General features: G+C 32.6%; 1 protein-coding gene across 1 annotated transcript; it reads right to left on the bottom strand.

Annotated features, from left to right (window-relative positions):
* Positions 1 to 4,963: 4,963 nt before the first annotated feature.
* On the bottom strand, positions 4,964 to 7,237 carry LOC108461915 (organelle RRM domain-containing protein 1, chloroplastic). The gene is made up of 4 exons (XM_017761899.2): positions 7,017 to 7,237; positions 5,789 to 5,857; positions 5,575 to 5,681; positions 4,964 to 5,309 (listed from the first exon to the last, which is right to left on the bottom strand). The coding sequence occupies exons 1-4, from the start codon at positions 7,162 to 7,164 to the stop codon at positions 5,169 to 5,171; spliced, it is 465 nt and encodes a 154-aa protein (XP_017617388.1). The 5' UTR covers positions 7,165 to 7,237; the 3' UTR covers positions 4,964 to 5,168.
* Positions 7,238 to 27,883: the final 20,646 nt, after the last annotated feature.

The raw sequence follows: 27,883 nt of genomic DNA on the forward strand, positions 1-27,883 counted from the left end.
GTCAGAGTAGAAACTCATCTAACATTCACCTATAGAAGCTTGAACTTTAGATCTCAACATCCCTCGTGAAACAACGACGACCACCACACTGCTTACAGAACATAAGGACACCATTAAAACTTATTCATATAACTCTTATCATTGTTTCAAGCACTGACAATTCCCATGCAAAGTCTTAAACTTACATCTTACTGTTCGTGGACCTCTTGCAGACTTACTCTTTCAGAATTTAACATGCAGAATGATAATACTTACCCAAAGATGAAGTAACCACTGATTAAATCCAGATTCTGAGCTTTCAATTTACGGAGGAAGAATTGGCATTGAATCATAGTAGAGAAACCAGAGAACAATATATTTAGGAGAAAGGAAAACTCCTCTCAATAACTTTTCCACCTACATATATAGCCTTAACTCATTGAAGTTCGACAAATGTCACTTAAATTCAGAGTTTGTCCCACATAATGGTCTACAGATTTTTGAGAGAAACATAAATAAAAATCCAATATAATAAATATTAGACTAGTTCATCCAATTGATCCCCAACCAAAATCACTCAACAACTCAGGAAAACAAGGCGTAATATACCTTTGACGCTAACTCAAGTCATAATTACCTTTTTTTTTTATTCTTCCTCTTCATATAGCAAGGTATTCCAAAATAAATCTTTACTTCCAAACTAGACAATTTCTATACGCCCAATTTATACACCAGAAGAGACAATCGGGTAGATAACGCTTCATCGAACAATTAATTTTCTGATTACTCACCAAACCTTCAAACCTGCCAAAACTGGGGTGTTATAGAAAAATAAAAGCTTATATGTGTCAAAAGCGCTTAAGGAAATGAAAAAAAAAATCAATTAAGCTCCAGAATTAAATTCGCACCTAATTAAGCTCCTGTCGTTAACTAGAATAATCAATTAAGCCCCTCCGGTAACGGTTTCTATCAATGACTACATTGACCATTAAAATAAATCAACGGGCTAATCAGATGGTGACACGTGGTGGCTTTTGATTTAATCTAATATTTTCCCATAAAAATGATTAAAAATCATAAAAAATAAAAAAGTAGAAAAAATATATTAAATATTAAAAATAAAAATATTAAAATTATATAACCTTATTAAAATTATAAAAATTATAAAATATAAAATATTATAAAAATATAAAAATTCAAATAAGTTCTAAAAATTATAAAAAATAATGAAATTAATAAAACTTATTTTAAATATTTAAAAACGTATTAGAATTCTTAAAAAAATAAAATGGTAAAAACTTATAAAAATATTAAAATTGATATAAACTTATAAAAATTATAAAAAAATCATAAAAACTTGAATTAGATTGATTATCTCAAAATCGAAAAAAGTATCAATTCGAGGAAAGCCACTAGACCGGTTGACCTGAGAACTGAGTGATTGAACTGATTTTTTTTTAAATATTTTTATCACATCAAAATTTCATTATCCAACTATTAGCATATGTCAGAATGAAACATTCTAACCAAGGTTTTCAAAACTAGACTAGTGGTCAAACCGATCATGCCACCAATTTGCTAGTTCGACTGATCCATCCATTTCAATTAAATAAAACATTAAAAATTATATTCAACCATTTGGTTCCTAGGTCAATCGATCTAATGGTTTTCTCTGAATCGATACCCTTGTGGCCTTGTCGATTTCAGTCTAATTGGTCCAATAGACTAATCCGTCAAATTCAAGTTTTATGATTTTTTAATAGTTTTTATAAGTTTATATCAATTTTAATACTTTTAATGCTTTTTACAATCTTTTTATAATTTTTATTTTTTATAGAATTTTAGTATGTTTTTTATAAAATTCTAAATATTCTAAATATTTTTTATTGATTTTATAATTCATTATAATTTTATAATTTTTTATATTTTATAATATTTATAAATTTTATAAGTTTATATCAATTTTATTTTTCATATTTAATAATTTTTATGATTTTTATTTTTAAAATATTTTTAATCATTTTATGAAAAATATTAAATTAAACCAAATCTTGTCACATGTCACCATCTGATTAACCGGTCAAGTTAATTTAATGGTCAACTTAGTCAATGATGGAAACCATTAACGGAGGGGCTTAATTGATTATTTTAGTTAACAACATGAGCTAAATTGGGTGCAAATTTATTACAAAGCCTTAAGTGTTTTTTTTTTTTTTTGCATTTCTTAAGGGTTTTTTTGGAATATAAGCCAAAAATAAAAAAATAAAAGTTATTCAAATTTCTAATGGGCCACATGTTAGTCAGCTGCCTTTATTAAATAACGGGTAAATTACACCAACAATCATTCAACTTTGATGCAGCTAACAAAACAGTTACTCAGGTTTCAATTTAGTCACTCAACTTTTGAAAAATGACAAATCAGTCACTAACGTTATCGAAAAGTGACAAATTAGTGACTCACTAACATTTTTCATTACAGACCTAACGGGACAGGTGACGTGGCCTTAACTAGCCATGTTGGATATGTCCACGGTAGAAGAAATTAAAAAAAAAACCTTAATAACAAAAGAGACTGTAAAATCGTTAAGATTTTTTTTCCCTACATTCTTCTTCTTCTTCCCTTAGTTGATGTTATTGTAGATAAATTTCAATCTCTCTCTACACTTCATCCCTCAAGACTCGCGCAGCCAAATATATACTTCACTAAATTTTCCAAGGTTGAACTTTATCCCATAGAGAAACTTCTTTTTGAAATACTAAATCACCCAAAAAAAAAAAAAACCTTTTCTGCCTAATTTTGGTCAATAACAATACATAAGTAACTAGGGTCGTGGGTTAGAAATCAATTTTAGGGTTCAAAATTGGTTAAAGGTTAAAAAATAGATTCGAAAATCGATTAACAGGGTTAAGGGTTAGAAATCAATTGATATTTTTCATTTGCAATTTGCATTTCACTTTGTTGTGAGATTTCCCACTTTAAGATTTCATCTTTTCCTCTTTTTATTTCTGGGTTTTATTCAAAAATAAGAAATTATTTGTCCTTTCATGATGAAGATCTAATTTTTTTTCTTCATTTCCTGTAAAACCCAATATTGAAATGACATCTTTTTTGTCCTTAAACCCCTCTTCGCTATTTGGAATGCTAAAATCTACTGAACCTGTAGATGGGTCTGATACAGGTTTATTCAATATCTGTACTTTTTTCTTATTTTGGCCATACCTAGCAAACCCCATTTATCATCCCTCCAATGTGATTCTCGTGACGAGGTCACTTAGATACTTGACAAGTATTCTAATGCTTGTTGCATTGACTGCAACTTTAAGCTGTTGGATTACCGATCCCCACCGCGGTGTCCTTACTATTTCAGCTGAGTTGGAGTCAACTTGGGTCCTAATCCAACCCCCACAACCCACATTTTTAACTCCACTCTGCTCAAGTTTTCATCTATTGATATAAGTGGAGAAAAATCCAAGCTTGAAAAAAAGCAACTGTTGGAAAGGGACTCTCCTAGTCAAGAAAGGCAAAGGAACTTTAAAACTTCGAGGAGCTTCAGTCATCATTGTGCCAAATCCAGAAATTCTAATGGATTACTGGTATTACTCAGGTCCCCAAACTGGTGCAACTTTCCATTTTTTCTCTTCTTCTTTTTCTTTTATTTTTCTATTGCCTAAACCTTTTTTTTTTGATAAAATGTTGCCTAAACCTTAAACTGGTAATAGAATGGGCTATTTAAATTGGTACTTAATGTCTAGCTGGCCGATTAATGATAGCTAGGAATCCATCAACTGCCATGTCACTTTTTGGTTATGTTTGGAACAGAAAATGGTTAAAAGTATTGTTTTGTCATTTTCTAAAAGTTGAGTGACTGGATTGAAACATAAGTGACTATTTTGTCAGCTGCATCGAAGTTGAGTGATTATTGGTATAATTTACCCTTAAATAAAAAGTGAAAGTTTAACCCAATGTACTTAGGCCTTGATCCAACTAGACTTGTAAAATATTGATAATATTGTCTTTTTATTCAAGCTCAATTTTACTTTTTTCATTCTTATTATGCAATTGCTTCGAACTCCTTGAAACAGGCTTTTGAACAAAATTTTGAATTCAATCCTAAAGTTGTTTGGATCTTGATTTGTGATCGACTCGCTTGGAAAACTCAAATCCTTCCTGTTTTTTTAGTCTTTCTAGTTGTCCAAGCTTGTGATGCTTGTACTATTACATGAAGATGAGAGGTGAAGAGTTATGATTTTAGTGAGCCATACTTGTTGGTCAATCTGGAAAGAAAGGTGTAACATGGTGTTTCATCAGCAACAACCACAACTTAATAATGTTGTTCAAAGGGCTCTGCATGGTTTTTTTTGGAAGTTTAAAGATTCTTGAGATGAATAAAGATGAGTAGCAGTCTAAGGAAAGAGTTGAATGTGAGTATTAAGAAAAGTCAAACGGGGAGTGGTTGAAAGTTAACCGTGATGGGGCTTTTGATGTAAAATCCAAGTTGGTATACGGGCGGTAATAAAGGACTGTGAGGGTAAACTCATTGATGGTGTTGGGAAAAGTGTTGGTTTTCAAGGTCCTTTGGAAGTTGAAGCTATGGTAGTGGCTGAAGAGGTTTCTTTAGGGGTTAAAAGAGATTGTAAAAAGCTTGTGGTTGAGACTGAGAATGAGTTGGTATATGATAGGATTCTAGGATAAAACAACGGAGTAATGAGGCTATGGCTTGTGATATTGAGATGATGAGAAGTAAGTTTCAAGACCTTTGCTTTAGAAAGGTTAGTAGAAAAGCCAATTGGCTTGCAGATTGAGTGGCTACTCAATACAAGGAGATGCGTCTAACAAATTTGGGTGAATCAATCCTATCTCTTTTTGCAAACATTCTCATTAAAGATGGCCTCCCTGCTTCTCCAATTTGATGTTGGTTTGATGCTTTAAAATACCGAGTTTAAATAATAATAATTAAATTCTACTTATACAATATATGTTAAGTTGTAGATTTAATTCACGCTCTTCAATTTGATTCTCAATTGTTTTTTTTTACAAAAAGAAAGCAAAGTCTTAACAATAACGCAACTAGCGCGACTTTACACCTGGGGCAATGAAAACCCTAACCATCAGGCTAACACACAATACTTAGTACAAGGACTAAAAGCATAATTTGACCTATATTTTCATTTGTTTGAGATGGATGCGACTAGTACCAGCAATCTGCCACATCATTCGATTGTTGTAACTGCTGCTTAGTAGTTGGAGGTCCTGATGTTTTAGGATATCCTCTGAACCTGTCTTTCCCAGGTTTTGCTATTTCGACGTATATCATCCTGCCATCAAATACCTGATAAACATATAGAATCCACATTAAAACCCATGTAGAAATATTGCCTGCATACCAAAGTTGAAAAGATTGAATTCCACCAGAGTTCTCAAGCTCGGTTGATAAAAGTAACTTCGACGAAATAAAAGTTGTAAACAGTGGAATTCTGCTTCACTCAATGGGATGAAAGAAGCAACGCTAAGTTTAATATACAAATATTGGGTCATATTTCACTACTACAATATAGGAGTAAGTTGGAAGTAAAGAAAGAAAGGCAATATAGAACCTGTTGATCCATGTTCTCTACAGCCAGCAAGGCATCATTCTGAGAAGTATATTGAATAAATGCATATCCTTTTGATCTTTTTGTGAAGTCATCCTTGGCAATCTTAACTGTTATAGATAAGAGATATAGTTACTAGACTTTGAAGCTTACATATCATTTAAGATGAAACATATCATCCATTCACTTCTTTTGTTACAAAAGATGTCCCAATCACCTTCAGCTATTTGGCCAAAATTTTCAAATTCCTTCTGCAAACTACTTTCTTTGGAAGAATATGGCAAATCTGCACCAAAATACACCCAAAAGATGCCAAGATAAAAATGAGGGAAAGAAAAAGGAAAAGAACACAGCTCTAAAATACTAGATCAAAGATTATCTGATGGAGAAATTCATATATGTTATCTTGCTTGTTATAGCATCGAATCAATCTAATTTGACCGAAATGAAGCTAGGAGTAAAACACAAATTTTAAGACTATTGATGGTTTTGCTTCAATTTCCCTTCTCAATAATGCATTGCATCACTATAAATAAATCCAAACTAAGTTCTTTAGGGATATGATTGTTCTACATGTTTTGAACATGGGGTAAAAAATCAGCTTCCCAATTTTGGCCTACTTTAAATTAATAGAAAAACTCCTTCAGTCTCTTTAAATTAATGGATAGAAAACGAAACTTTTTTCCTTTAAAATATGAGGCAGCCGAAATAGTAAACACAGTTACAACTTGGTCTGCATACTTGTCAACAGTGTTTCTTAAATTTGTTATGGCGTTGAACCTATCATGGCCCCATAGGTTACGGTATCAATAGAACTCACATACTAAAGGAACCTCTTCTAGTCAAAGCATGGAGGTTGATGCATATGACTACCAAAACACAAAGCAAGACATGCTTTCCAAGATTATATCAATGCTATTTCATTTTAATATATATATTCTACGGCAGTCATCAATACAGGACCGGCCATCCTTCACTGTTCATGTATATCTCTTAAAGACAGTGATCTATGAGTGATACAAAGTAGTAAGCAAGAACAAAATCACAAGGGTTTTCCCTGCTGAACCACTTTTATTCCTAACCATTTTGCACAGATTTCATCATCAGAGGAAGAAATAAAATCAATACGTTGCAGTGCATTTCTCAAATTGCAAAATTCCAAAAAACAAGAATCGATTTATCTCTGAGCACAAGGAGAACTTAACAAATGAAGTTACTTTATAGCTTTTTCAAGCATGCCAATAGCAGTCTCTCGAGTCTAAACCGTTAGAACACTGTCAACTGTAGTAAAATTAACGATCAGGGAAAGTGTTTTCGAAGACTAAAGAGGTCTATTCCCGATGGCATATAAATTGAAAAGAAAACCCATTTGAAGAGATAGTTATTAATATGAAAATTACAAGTAAAAACAGTGATAGTAAACAAAGAGAGAGAGGGGAGTTTACTTCTTACGAAGATTCTGCTTGCAAGAGGATAGTTAAAGAGCGAGGCTCTTAGGCTGAGGTTGAAGCTTTTATGGAATCGATCTTTTAGGGAGATGGATGAAGGGTAAGAAAGTGTTACGGTTGTCGGCCACATGGAACTGCACTTCATCAAATCCACAGACTAAAACCCTCTCATTTTCATTGCAAACGCAGTGCTTATGAGTTTCAACTCTCAAGCGTCACAATCCGACAAACTAAAACGCTGCGTTCCATACAACTCTTCATCTAATCCTAATTAATATTTAATAGTTTTTAGTGTTTTTTTTTTAAGGATGATTGATTCTAACTTGTACTCTAATCCATCTTTTAACCATCGTTTTTTTAATAAAACGATAAAATTATCTTTATTAGTTAGTAAATTAGTTATTATTCTTTTTATTTGTTATCTTCAATCTTTATATTTAATAAATTTTAATTAATTAAAATAATAAAAGTTTAATTGATTATAAAAGTTTAATTTATTAGTTGAGTTTGCTCTCGAACGACTCGAACCAAACACAAAAAGGAAAAATGTAATTATTTTTAATAGGAAAATAATCTCTCTCAATAAAAGTCGACAAATATCATAATTTCCAAAAATAAAATTTATTCTTAAATAATAAATTCTCAAAATTTTTGATAGAATAACAATATATCAAACTTATGATTTTAGCTCAATCATTGCTATTTATCTATAGAAAGATGTACAAGAGTCATGGTCGAACAAATCCTTATAAATAATACTATTTAAAAAGAAAACACTATCTAGATTATCTAGGGGGGATGACAAACCCTTTTAATTTCCCCTTAGGCTTATCACCCCTCACATGCTATGTAAGGTAGATTGAGTCGCTCATGTATTGAGTCAATTATATATGAATCTTAAACTTTGATCCAACACTTTATAATTTAATTTAATCCAATATTTATTTTTATTTTTTAAAATAAATATTATTTATTCAATTAACTAATTAACTAATTAATTTCTCAACAAAGTTCTACTTCCGTTAAAGTCATAATAACTTTATAGTAAAAGAATCTATGAGAAGATATATTTAATTTTCTTATTTAATAGATTCATAACGAAAAATTAATTTAATTTCATTTTGAAGTTGAATTACTTAATTATAATTAATTAAATAATAATTCAAAACTTTAAATTAATTTTAAGTCATTTTTGTACTAGGTGAGAAAACACATTCATTTGTGAATGCGATCCATTTATTTTACTTCATCATTTCATTCATTTCTATTAAATTGGTTCTACATGCAATTTATTTCTAATTTCAATGAGCTAGTGGAGGAACCGATTGGACATATATAATTAGAGCTTAAATAATCTATAACTATATTCCAACTTTTTGACTATTAATTATAAACTTATTTAGTTATGAAGTCATTCCACTACAATATCATGACTGAGTTCTCCTTAATTACATACCATTATGAAAACTACTTAATAAGTGCTCATCCAATAACCTTGTCATAAGTGTTACCCTTATAGGATATCCTTAATCTCTTTGGGATAAATTCATTCTCCCAGTATAATCCTATTTTCCCTCATGGTTGTAACACCCCATACCCAAACCGATTATCGTGTCCGAACTCTGAGATGTTACATTCGTTGGCGGGGTAACTACAAATAATTACCATTCCATTTAACCTTTCGTTCGTACTGTTAAAATTATTACACACTCCTCTTATCTGAGTTTCATAAGAGCTTACGAAAGCTCTTTTACTAACCTAAAGTCGAATAAAGATTAAATTATAAAGTTTTAAAACTTTCGGCTTGACGTCACGAATTTGGATTCTAGGTCACGACGTCACTCACTGTCTAATTCTCGTTGCGATGTGAAGGAGCCGATGTTGCGATATGAAGATTCTATTTTCAAATATATCAAACTCAAATATTAAACAACTAGACACTTTCTTTACTACTTCATTAATTCACCTATGTACATGCCATACTCTATACCGTAAACTTTGTTTCATACCTTTTTTTTTTCTTCCAAACTTTGATGATGTGATAAGACGTGTTGAGGTTACCACTTTGTACGAAAACTTCAATTTGATCTTTCACCTATGCATTGAAAAATAATGTGTTAAGCTTGTGAAAGTTTAGTAAGTACTCATGAATTTAAATCTTACCATTTCTTTATTTTAATTAATAGTAACAATATTACTAATAGAATTTCATGAACATATCATTTATATTAAGAGATAATTCAATATATTTAACAAATTTACTAATACTTTGATTTACCATATTATCACTTCATGCTTTAACATAGATTGTTATTGGAATTCACTTACCATATATCTTTCTTTAACACTTATTTCATTAATCACCTATCTCTCTTTCTCAAAATTCTTTAATCACTTACCAATCATTTTTCTTATGAGTTAATAACAATACTACTAATTGCAATGCATCGAAGTGCAAAATCACTAAAATGCTCCGAAGAGTCATTATCATTTGCACCAAAGTGCCACTATCATTTGTGCGCATAATAATTTCCTGATGGCATGTGATCTATATCCAACATGTTCATATCTTACTTGGGCTTTATATTATCATTTTCATCTCTATCACTTATCATTTAATGGCATGTAAAACTTTACACTCTTAAAATTTATTCCTTATTTTCATAAAAATTAATATTCATTAAATTAACACTTTAATATCACTTAGAAATAAATTTACTATCATAAGTACTTCATTAAAATTCCCCATAAATACTTTATTACATATATCAAATTTTGGTCACTTTTCTATCTAGTTTTCTTTGCATAAACTTCACTTCACTTACTTTACAATCTTTTTAATTTAGTCCCTACTAGCATAGATTTTCATTAATCACCATCCTCTCACTTAGTATTCACTTCACTTTTGTATATCATTACACTTGAATATGTTATTTCAAAATCTTAATACATTCAGTCACATTTGTATATTTTATGATTTGGTCCTTTCCACTATGAAATTCAAGTATCACTAGAAATTTACTTAAATATCACTTTGTAATTAATTCACTAATTTAAGCTCTTTATCATAATATTTTATTTCACACTTAAACTTTTGTATATTTTCCAATTTAGTTTCTATTGCCATGAATTTATTTTTCACTACATAATCACTTTAAATCAATTCCCTTCCATGTAACACTTCACTTGAATAATTCTTTCAACGTTTTAGTTATTGTTGTCATTTCTAAGTATCTTTCAATCTCGTTCTTAACATTATGAAAATTCAATAATTATTATAATATCCTTCAAACTTCACCTTTCACTCAAATTCACTATCACATAACACTTTAATCAAATAATTCATTATAATGTCTTATTTCAAATATCAAATTTTATGCATTTCACTTCTCTTGTTTCAATTACATCTTTCACAAAATTTACAATTTAGTCCTTAGCATCATGAAAATTCATTATTTAAGATAATTTCACTTTAACATAACTTTATATTTAATTCACTACTATTTCACGCTTCAATTAAGCTTTCTATCATGATATTTTATTTCACATATTAAAATTATTTTACACTTTATTTTACTAAATTACCATAAATTTCATAAAGTTTACATTTTTCCTTTAAGTAATAAGAAATTTAAGGATACTTACCTCTCTTCAACCTTTAATCACTTGTTTTTCTCTTTTCTTTGTCACTTGAATCACTTCCTCTCTCTCTCTCTTCAATATTATGTCAAAACCATAAAAGTTTTCACGAGAATTCTCTACTTTAACATAACTTCCTTACTTTTCTAACATGATTAAACTTAAAAACATGATGGAACCTTGAAATTCATAACTTGTTCTCTTTTTTTTTTAAGCCTTAGCTTGATTTTCTCTCCCCTCCAATTCTTTCTTAAATCTAAATTGATATTCATGTTCACCATTGTCTTCTTATCATTTTCCCTCGTGGTGGCTATGAAAATTCTTTTGATTTCTAGGTGAAAATGGTGAGTTTGATGGAAAGGACTAAATTGCAAAGAAAGCCGAACTTTCTTTTTTTTCAAGAATGGTAGGTGTGACTTGAATGAATGATAGAGAAATTTCCATCATCTTTTCTTTTTATTTTTTTAACCATTAAGAAAATTAACAAAATATTTTATATTAAAATAATAAAATTATATTTAAATAATCTTAACCAATTAAAATCTAACACCAATATTCATAATCATCATGATGCTTCATGATACTTATCCTAATTGAGAAATGGCTATTTTACCCTCCAACATTATCTACAATTTCTTCCTTGAATCATCACTTAAATTGGTAAAATCGTGATTTAGTCCCTCATATTTCTTCACTTATTCAATTTGGTTCCTACTTACAAATTTCGTATCACAAGAAATTGAGTTATTTTCATGTTTGGTCCTTCAACTTCACATTTAACATTTCAAGCCTTCAAATTTTGAATAATTGTACTTAAGCCCTAAAACTTCACATCTTATCAATTTAGTCAGCACATTTTTGTCTCTATCTTTTGGGATTCGTCTGCTCTGATGCTCAAGACAAAGCACCTCCCCAATTGTACTTGATAGACGACATATTCGTCTTTAAATCGATTTGCTCATTTTTATTAGACTAACGACATGTTTAAGTTTATCTACTAATACAAGTTGTCTTTTCGTATTATGATTCGACCATGTAATACCACATAGTATTAGTTAAACATTAGATAATAAGTGAGCCAATATTTGTTTCCGTCTATTTTGCTTTACGTACAAAAACTATTGAGGATAATGTAAAAAGAATATTAATGTAATCAATAGATATTGTATTAAAACAATTTTTTTAAAAATACAAATATACATAGACCAATTATGTGGCCAAATTATAATACGAAAAGACAACTTGTATTAGTAGATAATCCAAACAAGCCCTTGGTCTAATCAGAAACGAGAAAATGATTGAAAGACTAATATGTCATCTATCAAGTCCAATTGGGGAGATGCTTTGTCTTGAACATCGAAGCTTATGACTCTAAGAAGATATAATATGTCATCTATCAAGTCCAATTGGGGAGATGCTTTGTCTTGAACATCGAAGCTTATGACTCTGAGAAGATAGAGACATAGATGTGGTGGATTGGACTAACAGTACATCAGATAGGACTCCAAGTAGAATAAATCCTAGATTCGCTTATGGATTAATTCACTTGTGACATTCATAGTGTGACATACTTTAATTCTGAGTGGATGATAGACTATATATGTATGACTCGTATACTTTAAAGTAAGTAAAAACTTGAGTTCAAACAAATAAGGAACCAAAAGCTAGTATGTTGGGTATATGACTTCTGTAGTATGTAGCATTATTCATAATAGTGGAATTCATAGCCAAACTAAAAGGGTAAATGATATCCTCTCATCAGCATTACATGATAGATGAAAAGTAAATGTGGCCATGGGTCATTTGTCTTTGTGATAGATGACTTGATTACTATTTGATAGTAATTGAATTTTCATGAAGGAAGAAGTAATGGTCACCGTGGGATAAAATAGGATCATATTGGGTGAACAAATTTATCCTAAAGAGATTAAGGATATCCTATAAAGGTAATACACCTATGACAAGTTCATTGGGCGAACACTTACTAAGTAACTTTTGTAATGGTATGTAAGTAAAGAGAGCTCAGTCATGATACTATAGTGAAATTAATTTGTGAAATAAGTTTATTATTAATAGGTAAAAAGCTGGAACTTGATTAAAAATTATTTGAACTCTAATTATATATGTCCAACTGATCCCTCTATTAGCTCGTTCAAACCAGAAATGAATTGCATGTAGAATCAAAAGGATAGAAATAAGTGGAAATGATAAAGTGAGAGTAATAGGTCACATTCACAAATGAATGTATTTTCTTGCTAATTATAGAAATGACTTGGGAATTTATTTAAGGTTTTTGATTATTATTTAATTAATTATAATTAAATAATTGAAGTTAAAAATAAAATAAAATAAATTAGTTATTATGAATCATTGAATAAGGAAATTAAATATATTTTTGATAGATTCATTTATGGTAAAATTGGCATGGCTTTAACGCAATTAGAATTGGGTTCGAAAATTATTTAAGCGAGAAATGAATTTAGTTAAATTGATTAATTAAATTAATTGAATAGATAATATTTATTTTACAAAAATTAAAAATAAATATTAGGTTGGATTAAATTATAAAGTGTTGGGTTAAAAGTCTAGTAAGCACATATAATTGGACCCAATACATGAGAGGCCCAAACCCCTTTATATGATAAGTGAGGGGCGGCAACCTTAGTATATTTACTAGGATGTGCCACTCATTCTAGTTAGAGTAGGAGTATATTTTCTATTTAAAATTTACAAGGGCTTGTTCAACCATGACTCTTGTATCTTTCCTTATAAATAGAAGGCACCAGTTGGCTTAAAATCATAACTTTGATACATAGTTATTCTACAAGAAAATAGCTAAATGTTATTATCTAAGAATAAATTATATTTTCTGGAATTACGATATTCATCGGTTTCCATTGAGAAAGATTACTTTCCCATTAAAAGTAATTACATTGTTTCTTTGTTGTGTTTGGTTCATGTTGCTCAAACCTACACTCGGCATAATTCATGAAACGAGGATAGTGTAGATGGATGTCCGGTTGAAAGCCAGGATTGACTTGATTCCATTTCGCACAAAGCACAAATACTATTCAATTAGAGTTTATTGCTATAAATATCACAAATTGACTTGGTTTTGAAAATTTTAATTTTCTATTGCAACTATAAAATCACTTTCTTAACCGAAAATTTCCAATAATTGGTATTAGATCTAGTTTGTGTTATGTTTATAATATAAATTGATATCGAATTTTTTTGTTCATCATGTGTGGTTAATTTCGATAAGATGTGACATTCTTTTAATTATATGCATGTTTTGGGTTATATATGTGAATGAATGTATTTAATTATTTAATTATATATGATAAAGTAATTTTGTCAAAATTATGATTCTTAGAAATTAGTTTGAGTGTAATTTTAGTTTTTAATAAATTTTGAGATATGTAATTAGATCGTGGACTATCATCTCCACTTTAGTTTTATTTTATTTTTTTTAGAATAATTCATGTGAGTTAGAAACAAACTTAGGGTTTTTGTAACTTAATTTTTCAGCAAAACCCAGAGAATGGAGACATATCCAAAATCAATCAAGACGATGCAAACCTGACCCAACCAACTGGGCTGTGGGACAATTGAAAGTGGGTTGATTAACAGTGGCTAGTGGTGGTCAACGACAACGAAAATGATGGTGGCATTGGCAGCAGCGACAACGATGACCTGTGGTGGTGACATGGTTTGACAATAAATCCTTTGGTGGACATTTTTATATTTCGGGTTTTGAAAAACCCAAAACCAGGATGTTTGGCTTTCACCTAGAAGACCAAAAGAATGCTTTGGGATAATAAATATAAATTCAATTGTTATTTATTTTTCTAGGATAGAATCATGAAAACTTTGGCTGGTTAGAGTCAATTTATTTTATGCTTTTATGCGATAGCATGATGGTATTTAAATTGATTGAAAAGTACATTCATGCATATGTATGATAACCATGCCATATAATTTAGGAAAAGAATGCTAGATGTACTTGTTATGACATTTTAATCATTCATGATTGAAATAAAAAATAAAAACCGTGTATGTTTTTTAAAAGACTGAGTGGGAGAAGGTCCCTAACCAAGACCTATGGCCTCCATCAATGGCCTCTTGTGATGTCATGACAATTTGTCAGCCCTAAGGTAGGTATTGTCATGTGGGTTTTACTAAGGAAATTTCCTTAAAAGAGATAACTATCTTGTGATGACACATGATAATTTGTCATGTGAATTCATTAAGGAAGTTTTCTTTGACAGAGGACAACTAGTCATACATGTTACTTGTTAAGATTGTCCTACGATGGCTCATTCGTAGTACATTTCATGTTAGATGTTAAGTTGATGGTTATACACTCAAGATCATTCTAGTTAAGTAACTTCCCACGAAGCTCTACTTAAGTTAAAATGACGGTAAAATGTGAAAAAATATTTTTTTAATGTGAATGCCTAAGGAATTAGATAAACATATTAATTTGATGGAAATTCATGTTTTTACTAGTTCATTAAGATTGCCCTAAGGTGACTTAATTCAATAGGTGTAGGAATTATTGTTGAAATGACTTACAATTTTTTTTTTGAAGTTTAATGTTAGACGTATGCATTATCTTAATGCATGTTTTATGTTGCAATTTTTTTCCAATATTTTCTTAATACAAAGATATTAATGAATGGATTGTAACAGTCCGGTTTTGACCCTAGACGGAATAGTAGTTTCGGGACCACAAATTCAAGTCCAAAAAATATTTTAATATTATTTTCTGTATCTGTGATATGTGAATTTATTTCTATGAAATTTCTGTGATTTAATTTGTCTGTTTCTGTGCTTAATTATGAAAAAGGATTAAATCGCATAAAGTATAAAAGTTGAGTGCTAAATGTTAAAGCACCTAATTGGCTTGGCTTTTAAAATAAAGGTCCTTGCATGTCAAATATATCATTTGTTTTAATGGTGGACAAATATGGACATTAGTAGGTGAATTTTTACATGTAAATAATAAGGGTAAAGTTGGTATATGGCTCATAATGTGTAATAAAATAAAACAAACATAAAATGGCCATGCATTTTCACCTTTTTCAACCGAAAATTAGAGAAAGAAGAAGCCATTGAAGCATTTTGATGTTCGGCTAGTGCATGTCTTAATAGGTGAGCTTATTTTGCTCGGTTTTTGATAATTTCTACGTTTCTGTGATCGTTGCTTAGTGTTCTTCAAAGCCCATGTCTGAATTTTTGTTTCTGTTAAAGATTACATGAAATGCCATTGTTGATATCATGAGTTTTGTGATGTTTTTCAATGAATTATGAAGGCTTAGTAGATGGTTCATAAGTTTTGTCTTTGAGTTTTTGATGAAATTGAGCTATTTGGGCTAAATTGTGAAAATAATGTTTGGGGACTAAATTGTGAATTGAACAAGTTGTATTGGCTTAAATAGAAGCCATGAAAATTAGGCTAGCCCTTGTTGCAAAGAAATTTTGCATATTTATGATTTTATGAAAAATGGACTAAATTGTCAAAGTGTGAAAATGTTAGGGTTAAAATGCAAAGTGCCCTAAATATGTGTATATGAATTAAATTGAATGAAATGAATTATTGAATGGTTGAATTTGTATTGTATTAGATCAAGAACAAAGAAAATCAGACTTAGATCGAGGAAAGTCTAAAATAGTCGAATAGTCGACTCGTTCCGTACGAAATTCGTCTGAGGTAAGTCAAATTACAATTACGTCTTAATTGAAATAAATTCTGCACATATAAACTGTAATCTGTATTGGATGGCCTTGAGTGCCTGATAAATATCTTTAGAGTAAAGTATGATAATATGTTAATAACTGAAAAGCTCTGTATGTTTCTAAGAGAAGTTGACATCTGTCTGAGACATCGTGTAAGACTGTGTCTGGGACACAGGCCTCGATTGAGAATTACGTATAAGACTATGTCTGGGGCATCGGCATCGTATCTGATTTCGTGACCCTTTTTGAGATAGAGGCATCGATATTGAATTACATGTAAGACCACATCCGGGACGTCGGCATTGTACTTGTTTATGAGCATCTGTATCGTTTCTGATTCGTCTGATGATAGCATATGAAATCTAAAATTGAGTATATAAAATGTATAACCTATGCAGGTATGTTTGTATCGTACTAAATTTCTGAATATGAAAAACTCTGTCTCTGTGAAATATGTATGGAAATGAAGCATGACATATATGCACTCAAAGGAGCATGGTTAAGTTTATGAATTATTCTATGAAATGGTTGTAACACCCCTTACCCGTATCCATCGCCGGAACAGGGTATGAGGTATTAACAAATCATAGTACATACTATTAAATAAAACCGAGACAAAAATATGGCGTGCAATTAGATCATGAATCATTATAACATATGCCTTTAACAATACTAGCCAATTTCAAAGGCTTCGTACAAAATAATCGGTCAGATACTATAATTAATATTTTAAACCTAGGCAATTATAACACGTAACGAAATAACTAAGTCTACTATACATGCCATAATTCAAAATGTTCAGTTCAAATACCCAAAAATATTGATAGTGTAGACAGATCTTCAACGATCCTTGACTCCTGTGCAAGCTGGACGACACTATAAGACAAAAGAGAGAAAAGAAAGTAAGCTTATAGCTTAGTAAGCAAGTATATAAATAATTAATAAAGAATTTAATATGTTTACACAATAACTCAAGCGTATCTACTTTTAATTTCACTATTTACTCCACTTTGGTCAAGCTGTCTCTCCTGCGTCATATTCACTAAATAAATCATAACTCAAGTTAAAAAACTTGAAATTAAAATCTATAAAATTTTCCTGAAACTAGACTCATATTACTTCTTACTAAAATTTTTCTAGAATTTTTGGTCCAGCCAATTAGTACAGTTTATTAGTTAAAGTTTTCCCCTGTTATACAGCTCGACTGATCTGACCTCTATTCAATACGAATTGAATTTCTCCCAGTACACAATTCAAATAGCCATGAAATCTATTTCATTTAAAACTAGATTCAATAAGGAATCTATACATATAAACTATATTTCTTAATTTGTTTTGTACAATTTTTAATGATTTTTCAAAGTTAGAACAGGGGATCCCATAGTCATTCTGAGTGAGTCACACAACAATATAAATATCTCAAAATATAGAGTTCCTTTACTTGCTCTGTTTCTTTTACATGGGAATAGACTCATTAAGATTTAATTTCATATCTCATTCAGCCTCTAATTAAATTCCTACTATTTTTGGTGGTTTTTCAAATTCACGTCACTGCGACTGTCCAAAACAGTATTATTGCTAATTCACTCTTTCACACTTTCTTCTTATTAACCTCATTTTAACATGCATATCACAATTCATTTTCACCACATTTCATACATCACAAGTATAGGTCCATGATTACAATGTCACCATAAAACCATCCCGTTGAATAATTCGGATAAATCCTCGATACTTGATGGTTTCAGCACACAGCCCCACCATCATATTTCATATAATTCGGCTCTCTTGTACACATGGTGAACACTTAGTACCACCCATGTGACCTAGCCAATTTATCTCGTAGCTCTCTTGTCTACATGGTGTCCTTCACTTGGAATCACACATGCGACCTAGCTACATTTATCTCTCCCGTAGCTCTCTTGTCTACATGGGATACATCCCGTATCACACATGTGACCTAGCTACTACATAGTATCTCGTAACTCTCTTGTACACATGATGTGCACTTAGCACCATACATGTGACCTAGCTACACTCCATCTATATTATTCAATCTTTCCAAATGTTCAACCGAGATTTCTCTCTCTATTACTTATTTCCATTCTTCCAATAGTCGATTTATGCTTCAAAATCAGCTAAAATATATATAATAGGCTGAAATATAAAAATGTAAATGAAGTTAATGTATTATTTACATACAAACTTACCTCGGTACAAAATATGGAAATTTTGCAATTTAGTCCAAAACCTTTTCCTTCCACCGTTCGAGGTCGATTCCACGCCTTTCTTGATCTATAACATCACATTTAGCTCATTTAACACTCATACTATTTATTTCAATCCAAAAATCACATTATGGAAAAATTACATTTTTGCCCCTAACTTTTACAAAATTATGATTTTGCCCCTAGGCTCGAAAATTTAATTTTAGCCCTTATTCTTATGTTTTATGACATGCTGATCATTTTTCCCTTCTATGGAAACATCAAATTCTCACTCTAACACATAGTTATGAACAATAGGTATTTTTACCGATTATGCCATTTTGTTCGTTTTCGCTAAAAATCGCTTAGAAAAGATCATTCTCCTAACTTCAAACATTCATATTCTACCATAAAACATCAAAATACATGCATATCATTCATGGGTAAATTTTTAAACATAAACCCTAACTCGAAATAATGGTAGAAATAGGTAGACCGAGCTACGAGGATTTCAAAAATGTAAAGAACATTAAAAACGAGGCTTGAATGCACTTACTATTGAGCTTGAAAGCTTAAAACAAACCCTAGCTATGGAGAACATGCAAGTTTCGGCCAAGCTACATGAAGAGGAACACATTTTTTTTTATTTTTCCCATTTTATTTCTTTTATTATGCAAATAACCAAAATGCCCTTACTACTAAACTTTCTAAAAATTCCATCCATGTCCAAATTTTTGTCCATATAAAGTATAATGGTCTAATTTCCATTTAAGGACCTCTACTTAAAACCCCCATTTCAATCAAGTACTTTATGAACTAGAACACATATTTTTCACCTATTTTAATTAAGTCCTAAACGTCAAATTAAACACCGAATCGATAAAATTTCGCAACGAAATTTTCACACGATTATGCAATCATAATATAAACACTAAAACTTAATCAAAATAAATTTTTTTCAACCTTGGATTCATGGTTTCAAAACCACTGTTCCGTTTTGGCCCTATATCGGGCTGTTACAACTCTCCCCCTTTAGGGATTTTCGTCCCTGAAAATCTTACCGGTAAAGAGATTTGGGTACTGTTTTCTCATGGCTTCCTCCGGTTCCCATGTAGCTTCTTCTACTCCATGTCTTTGCCATAACACTTTCACTAAAGCTATACTTTTCTTTCTCAACTGTTTTACTTCTCGAGCCAAAATCTTAATCTGTTCCTCATCATAGGTCAAGTCCGATCGAATCTCAATTTATGTTGGAGAAATTACATGTGAAGGATCAGAATGATAACGTCGCAACATTTATACATGAAACACGTTATGAATTTTTTCTAACTCTGCCGGTAAGGCCAACCGATATGCTACTACTCCAATCCTCTCAATAATCTCGTACGACCCAATAAAATGCGAACTCAACTTGCCTTTTCGTCTAAATCTCAGAATCTTCTTCCATGGTGACACCTTCAAGAACACTTTATCACCCACCTGGAATTCAATCTCTTTTCTTTTTAAATCTGCATATGACTTTTGTCGATTTGAAGCAGCTTTCAAGCAATTACGAATTACTTTTACTTTCTCTTCGGTTTCTTTAACTAGATCAACTCCGTGAATCTGTTTTTCACTAAGTTCGGTCCAATATAAAGGAGTCCGACACTTGCGACCATACAAGGCTTCGTACGGTGCCATCTCAGATACTTGATGTAAAACTGTTATTATAGGCAAATTCAACCAAAGATAGATATTTCTCCCAACCGCCTTCAAATTCTAAAACACAAGATCTAAGCATATCTTCGAGTACTTGGATTACTCTTTCCGATCGACCATCTGCTTGTGGATGAAACGCGGTACTAAAGTTCAATTTTGTGCCCAAAGCTTCTTGTAACTTTTTCTGAATTCGAGGTAAACCTCGGATCTCTATCCGATATTATAGACATAGGTACCCGTGCAACCTCACAATTTCAAAGAATATATAATTCACTAATTTATCAAGTGAGTAATCAGACGCATCAAAGATAAAGTGAGCCGACTTTGTTAACCTATCAACCACTACCCTGACAAAGATCCTTCTTTTTAGGAGTCGAGGCAAATCGGTTACAAAATCCATGGTAATTCTATCCCATTTCCACTCGTGCACCATTACCGGTTGGAGTAATCCTCAAGGCACTTGATGCTCACTTTTACTTGTTGATGATCAAACACTTGGTTACAAATTCGAAATGTCCTTTTCATGTCCGCCACCAATATAACTTCTTTAAATCATTATACATTTTGTGCTACCGTGGTGAATCGACAAACACCACTATGTGCCTCATGTAATATTTTCGAATCAATTCATCATTTTTCAGATACATATCCTATCTCAAACATCAAATAGTCATCCGTCCAACTCGAAAATCGAGTCGTAACCCGATTTGCACTGGGTTCTCTTGGTTCGCAACTCACTATCGTTCTTTTGAGCATCACAAATCAGCTAGATGAATAACGGTTTAGCCCTCATCTCTGCTAAGATTGACCCATCATCAGACAATGCTAACCCCGTATTCATGGCTCTCAAAGTAAAAAGAGATTTCCTGCTCAAGGCGTCAGCAACTACATTCACTTTTCCCGGATGATAATCAATTATTAGCTCATAATCCTTCAATAATTCAAGCCATCTCCGCTGTCGCAGATTCAAATCCTTTTGATTCATCAAATACTTCAAACTTTTGTGATCAGTAAAAATTCGACATTTTTCACCATACAAATAATGTCGCCAGATCTTCAAGGCAAAGACAATAGCGGCCAATTCTAAATCATGTGTAGGATAGTTCTTCTCATGCGGTTTTAACTATCTCGAGGCATAAGCTACCACTTTACCCTCTTGCATTAACACACATTCAAGGCCTGTTAATGATGTATCACTATAAATTACGAACTCCTTCCCTGGCTCGGGCTGTACTAAAATTGGTGCTTCAGTCAATCATGCTTTCAACTTTTCAAAACTCTACTGACATTTATCAGTCCATTCAAACTTAACATTCTTTTGCAGCAACTTAGTCATAGGAGAGGAAATCATCGAAAATCCCTCTACAAAACGTCTATAATACCCGGCCGAGCCTAAAAAGCTTCTAACCTCGGATACATTCTTTGGTGGTTTTCAATCAACGATCGCGAAAATCTTGCTCAGATCCACCCGAATACCATCACCTGAGACTATATGTCCCAAAAATCTGACTTCACGAAGCCAGAACTCACTTTTACTAAACTTAGCAAACAGTTTCTTTTCTCTCAAGATCCGCAATATGGTTCTCAAGTGTTCGGCGTGCTCAGACTCATCCCGAGAATAAATTAGAATGTCATCTATAAAAACTACTACAAACTTATCTAAATATGGCCGAAAGATTCGGTTCATCAAGTCCATAAATATAGCTGGAGCATTTGTTAAGTCGAAAGGCATCACAAGGAACTCATAATGTCCATACCTTGTCCTAAAGGCGGTTTTTGGCACATCCGGCTCCTTAACTCCCAACTGGTAGTAACCAGACCTCAAATCAATCTTTGAAAACACTGTGGCCCCCTTTAACTGATCGAATAAATCATCAATCCTCGGCAACGGGTACTTGTTCTTTATAGTCACCTTATTGAGCTGACGGTAATCAATGCAAAGCCTTATTGAGCTATCCTTCTTCTTTACGAACCATACAGGAGCACCCCAGGGAGAGAAACTCGGTCTCACAAATCCTTTTTCTGCTAACTCTTGCAACTGAGCCTTCAATTCTTTTAATTCAGTCGGAGCCATTCTATATGGAGCAATCGAGATCGGTGCAGTCCCCGGCAACAAATCAATGGCAAACTCTATCTCTCTGTTCGGAGGCAATCCAGGCAATTCCTCTGGAAATACATCTGGAAATTCACAGACTATCGGTACTAATTCAAGCTTCAATTCAGACAGCTCAGTATTCATTACATAGGCCAGATAAGCTTCACACCCTTTCCTCATGTATTTTTGTGCAGACATGTGCGAAATCGCCATAGGCAATTTATTTGATTCATCTGTTTCAACCCACAGAATTTCACCATTTTCACATTTCAACTCTAGTGTTTTCTGTTTACAATCTACCTTGGCATCATACAATGTCAACCAGTCCATTCCCAAAATAACATCAAACTCATCAAATGGTAACAGCATCAGATTAGCTGAAAAATAGTGACCTTGAATCATTAATGGGCAATTCTTGCAAACCTTATCAACTAGCACATATTGGCCTAAGGGGTTCGACACTTTAATCGTAAATTCAGTAAACTCAACAGGCAACTTCTTATTAGATACTAAATTCATACAAATATACGAATGAGTAGACTTGGGATCAATCAATGCAATAACAATAGCATCATAGAGAGAAAATGTACCAGTAATCACATCGAGAGATGATGCATCCTCTCGAGCACGTATGGCATAAGCTCTAGCAGGCACTCTAGCTTCTGATCTCGCCGCTGAATCTTTCATTACAGTTTTACTGCTAGCTCCACTTCTAGTATTTTTTGGTGGTCTACTTCTGTTAGCGGTAGTACTCTGTCTAGCATTCTGAAATTTTTCTTCTTTAACTTTCTCTGGACAGTCTCTGATAAAATGCTCACGAGAACCGCACCTGAAACAAGCTCGCTCGTTTCCCCAACACTCACCATAATGTTTCCTGTCACATTGCTGACATTCGGGCTTTCTAGATCGCACATTACCCACACTTGCCACTGAAGTAGCTTGAGCTTTAGACCCCGAATATGCCCTACCACGATCTCTGTGTGAATTCCAAGCTGAAACTGTCATTCGAGGGTTTGTCTCTTTGGACCTCTTTGATTGAGATTGAAATGACTTGCTTATCAGCCTCTTTCTGGCATCTCGAGCCTCAATTGCAGCTTTTCTTCTTTCTTTGTTTAATTGTTCGGCTTTAAGAGCTCTGTCAACCAATACTACAAATTCTTTCAGCTCCAAAATTCCCACAAGCACTTTAATGTCCTCATTTAGCCCATCCTCAAACCTTTTGCACATAATGGCCTCGGTGGGCACACATTCCTGAGCATACTTGCTGAGTTTTACAAATTCGCATTCATACTCTGCCACAAACATCTTCCCTGCTTCAATTCAAGGAACTCCTTCCGTTTTTGATCAATAAATCACTGACTTACGTATTTCTTTCTGAATTCTTCCTGGAAGAAATCCCAAGTAACCCTTTCTTTTGGCACCACTGCTACCAAAGTCTTCCACCAATGGTAGGCTGAATCTCTCAAAAGTGATACAACACACTTTAAGCACTCCTCGAGTGTACATGAGAGCTCACCAAATACACGGGTAGAATTTTCAAGCCAGAACTCCGCTTTCTCGGGATCATCATTGATCTTTGCTCTAAACTCTTCGGCCCCTTATTTTCGAATCTTGTCAACCGGAGGCTTGTTCATTCTTACCAAATCTATGCTTTGAGCAGCAACAGGAACCGTCTGAGGTATGGGAGGGGGTGGAGGAGGTTGAGCATTTGGGTTTTCTTGAATAAACTCAGTATACCAATTGTTCATCATTTGGAGAAAGGCATCTCGAGTCTCATCTCCCTGTCTCAATGCTTCAGGTCTACTTTCTATAGGCGCGGTCCCTTGTGTGGGAGTGGCGACATCGGCAAGATCATCACCGCAGCTTAGTCAGATCCATTACTATATTAAAACAAAACACAGTTTAGAATAATCAGGAGTCACCACACTATCACAGTATATTTATGGCATGTATAGCTAGACTTTTACAATCACTTTATTAGTCCGAGAACCGACTAAACCATAGCTCTGATACCATAAATGTAACACCCCTTACCCGTATCCGTCGCCGGAACAGGGTATGAGGTATTAACAAATCATAGTACATACTATTAAATAAAACCGAGACAAAAATATGGCGTGCAATTAGATCATGAATCATTATAACATATGCCTTTAACAATACTAGCCAATTTCAAAGGCTTCGTACAAAATAATCGGTCAGATACTATAATTAATATTTTAAACCTAGGCAATTATGACATGTAACGAAATAACTAAGTCTACTATACATGCCATAATTCAAAATGTTCAGTTCAAATACCCAAAAGTATTGATAGTGTAGACAGATCTTCAACGATCCTTGACTCCTGTGCAAGCTGGACGACACTATAAGACAAAAGAGAGAAAAGAAAGTAAGCTTATAGCTTAGTAAGCAAGCATATAAATAATGAATAAAGAATTTAATATGTTTACACAATAACTCAAGTGTATCTACTTTTAATTTCACTATTTACTCCACTTTGGTCAAGCTGTCTCTCCTGCGTCATATTCACTAAATAAATCATAACTCAAGTTAAAAAACTTGAAATTCAAATCTGTAAAATTTTCCTGAAACTAGACTCATATTACTTCTTACTAAAATTTTTCTAGAATTTTTGGTCCAGCCAATTAGTACAGTTTATTAGTTAAATTTTTCCCCTGTTATACAGCTCGACTGATCTGACCTCTATTCACTACGAATTGAATTTCTCCCAGTACAGAATTCAAATAGCCATGAAATCTATTTCATTTAAAACTAGATTCAATAAGGAATCTATACATATAAACTATATTTCTTAATTTGTTTTGTACAATTTTTAATGATTTTTCAAAGTTAGAACAGGGGATCACATAGTCATTCTGAACGAGTCACACACCAATATAAATATCTCAAAATATAGAGTTCCTTTACTTGCTAAGATTTAATTTCATATCTCATTCAGCCTTTAATTAAATTCCTACTATTTTTGGTGATTTTTCAAATTCACGTCACTATGACTGTCTAAAACAGTATTATTGCTAATTCACTCTTTCACACTTTCTTTGTATTAACCTCATTTTAACATGCATATCACAATTTATTTTCACCACATTTCATACATTACAAGTATAGGTCCATGATTACAATGTCACCATAAAACCATCCCGTTGAATAATTCGGATAAATCCTCGATACTTGATGGTTTCAGCACACAGCCCCACCATCATATTTCATATAATTCGGCTCTCTTGTACACATGGTGAACACTTAGTACCACCCATGTGACCTAGCCAATTTATCTCGTAGCTCTCTTGTCTACATGGTGTCCTTCACTTGGAATCACACATGCGACCTAGCTACATTTATCTCTCCCGTAGCTCTCTTGTCTATATGGGATACATCTCGTATCACACATGTGACCTAGCTACTACATAGTATCTCGTAGCTCTCTTGTACACATGATGTGCACTTAGCACCATACATGTGACCTAGCTACACTCCATCTATATTATTCAATCTTTTCGAATGTTCAACCGAGATTTCTCTCTCTATTACTTATTTCCATTCTTCCAATAGTCGATTTATGCTTCAAAATTAGCTAAAATATATATAATAGGCTGAAATATAAAAATGTAAATGAAGTTACTGTATTATTTACATACAAACTTACCTCGGTACAAAATATGGAAATTTTGGAATTTAGTCCAAAACCTTTTCCTTCCACCGTTCGAGGTTGATTCCATGCCTTTCTTGATCTATAACAACACATTTAGCTCATTTAACACTCATACTATTTATTTCAATCCAAAAATCACATTATGGAAAATTACATTTTTGCCCCTAACTTTTACAAAATTATGATTTTTCCCCTAGGCTCGAAAATTTAATTTTAGCCCTTATTCTTATGTTTTATGACATGCTGATCATTTTTCCCTTCTATGGAAACATCAAATTCTCACTCTAACACATAGTTATGAACAATAGGTATTTTTACCGATTATGCCGTTTTGTTCGTTTTCGCTAAAAATCGCTTAGAAAAGATCATTCTCCTAACTTCAAACATTAATATTCTACCATAAAACATCAAAATACATGCATATCATTCATGGGTAAATTTTTAAACATAAACCCTAACTCGAAATAATGGTAGAAATAGGTAGACCGAGCTACGAGGATTTCAAAAATGTAAAGAACATTAAAAACGAGGCTTGAATGCACTTACTATTGAGCTTGAAAGCTTAAAACAAACCCTAGCTATGGAGAACATGCAAGTTTCGGCCAAGCTACATGAAGAGGAACACATTTTTTTGTTATTTTTCCCATTTTATTTCTTTTATTATGCAAATAACCAAAATGCCCTTACTACTAAACTTTCTAAAAATTCCATCCATGTCCAAATTTTTGTCCATATAAAGTATAATGGTCTAATTTCCATTTAAGGACCTCTACTTAAAACCCCCATTTCAATCAAGTACTTTATGAACTAGAACACACACGTTTTTCACCTATTTCAATTTAGTCCTAAACGTCAAATTAAACACCGAATCGATAAAATTTCACAACGAAATTTTCACACGATTATGCAATCATAATATAAACACTAAAACTTAATCAAAATAAATTTTTTTCAACCTCAGATTTGTGGTTTCGAAACCACTATTCTGTTTTGGCACTAAATCAGGCTGTTACAATGGTTATGAATCTTTATAGTTGAATTGTACTTATATGCTTTAGTAGTTAGACCAATTGTAATTGGCTTACTAAGCTCCTTGTAGCTGACTCTGTGTGGTTTCTGTTTGTTTTACAGTTATTGTAGCTACTAATGGCTCGGGGATAGTCAAGGATCGTCACCACACTATCGAACTCATTTTGGTACTTTTGAATGTGTAAATTTTATAGTATGGCATGTATAGGCTAGAATGTCTAAGTATGTAAGTTTTGAATTGTATATAAGTTAGGCAATGAGAGTTGGCTAACAAATGATAAGTTTGTGCATAGTTTTGGTGTATGTTTGTAATATGCTATGTTTTAATGTGATTTGGCCATTTTGAACATAGAATTGGTTGAAAATTTTGGTATGATTGATGTATATTATTGCTTGTAGGATTGAACCCAAAAAGGAGTCGCAAAATTGGCTTAAACCAAGCCTACTCTATACCACACGGTCAAAGGCCACGAGCGTGCTTTGGCCCATGTTTGTTTGGCAGTAACCTCTTAAAAATCACACAGCTTTGACACACGGGCCTGTCATATGGCCGTGGGCATAAGTCAATAGCTAGCCAAGTATCACACGGCCATAGCACATGGGCGTGTCTATTGGCTGTGGGTGAAAGTCAATATGCTTGCTCTGTTTTGGCACGGCTGGTTCACATGTGTGTGTTTGATGCCCGTGTAAGGCACACGGCCTGGTTGCACGAGCGTGTGACCTTAACAATTTTGAAAGATTTGATTAAGTTCTAAAAATTTTAAATGTATTCGGTTTA

The sequence above is a fragment of the Gossypium arboreum genome, chromosome 1 (genome assembly GCF_025698485.1).
Source record: "Gossypium arboreum isolate Shixiya-1 chromosome 1, ASM2569848v2, whole genome shotgun sequence".
Taxonomy (NCBI): Eukaryota; Viridiplantae; Streptophyta; class Magnoliopsida; order Malvales; family Malvaceae; genus Gossypium; species Gossypium arboreum.

What these genes read in the sequence shown, in the direction of transcription:
- LOC108461915 (XM_017761899.2), bottom strand. Translation starts at nt 7,164, where the DNA reads ATGAAGTGCAGTTCCATGTGGCCGACAACCGTAACACTTTCTTACCCT. An exon ending in AAGCAGAATCTTCGTAAGAA is followed by an intron (nt 5,858 to 7,016) that starts GTAAACTCCCCT and finishes ATTTTGGTGCAG; the next exon opens with ATTTGCCATATTCTTCCAAA. An exon ending in TTTTGGCCAAATAGCTGAAG is followed by an intron (nt 5,682 to 5,788) that starts GTGATTGGGACA and finishes TATCTATAACAG; the next exon opens with TTAAGATTGCCAAGGATGAC.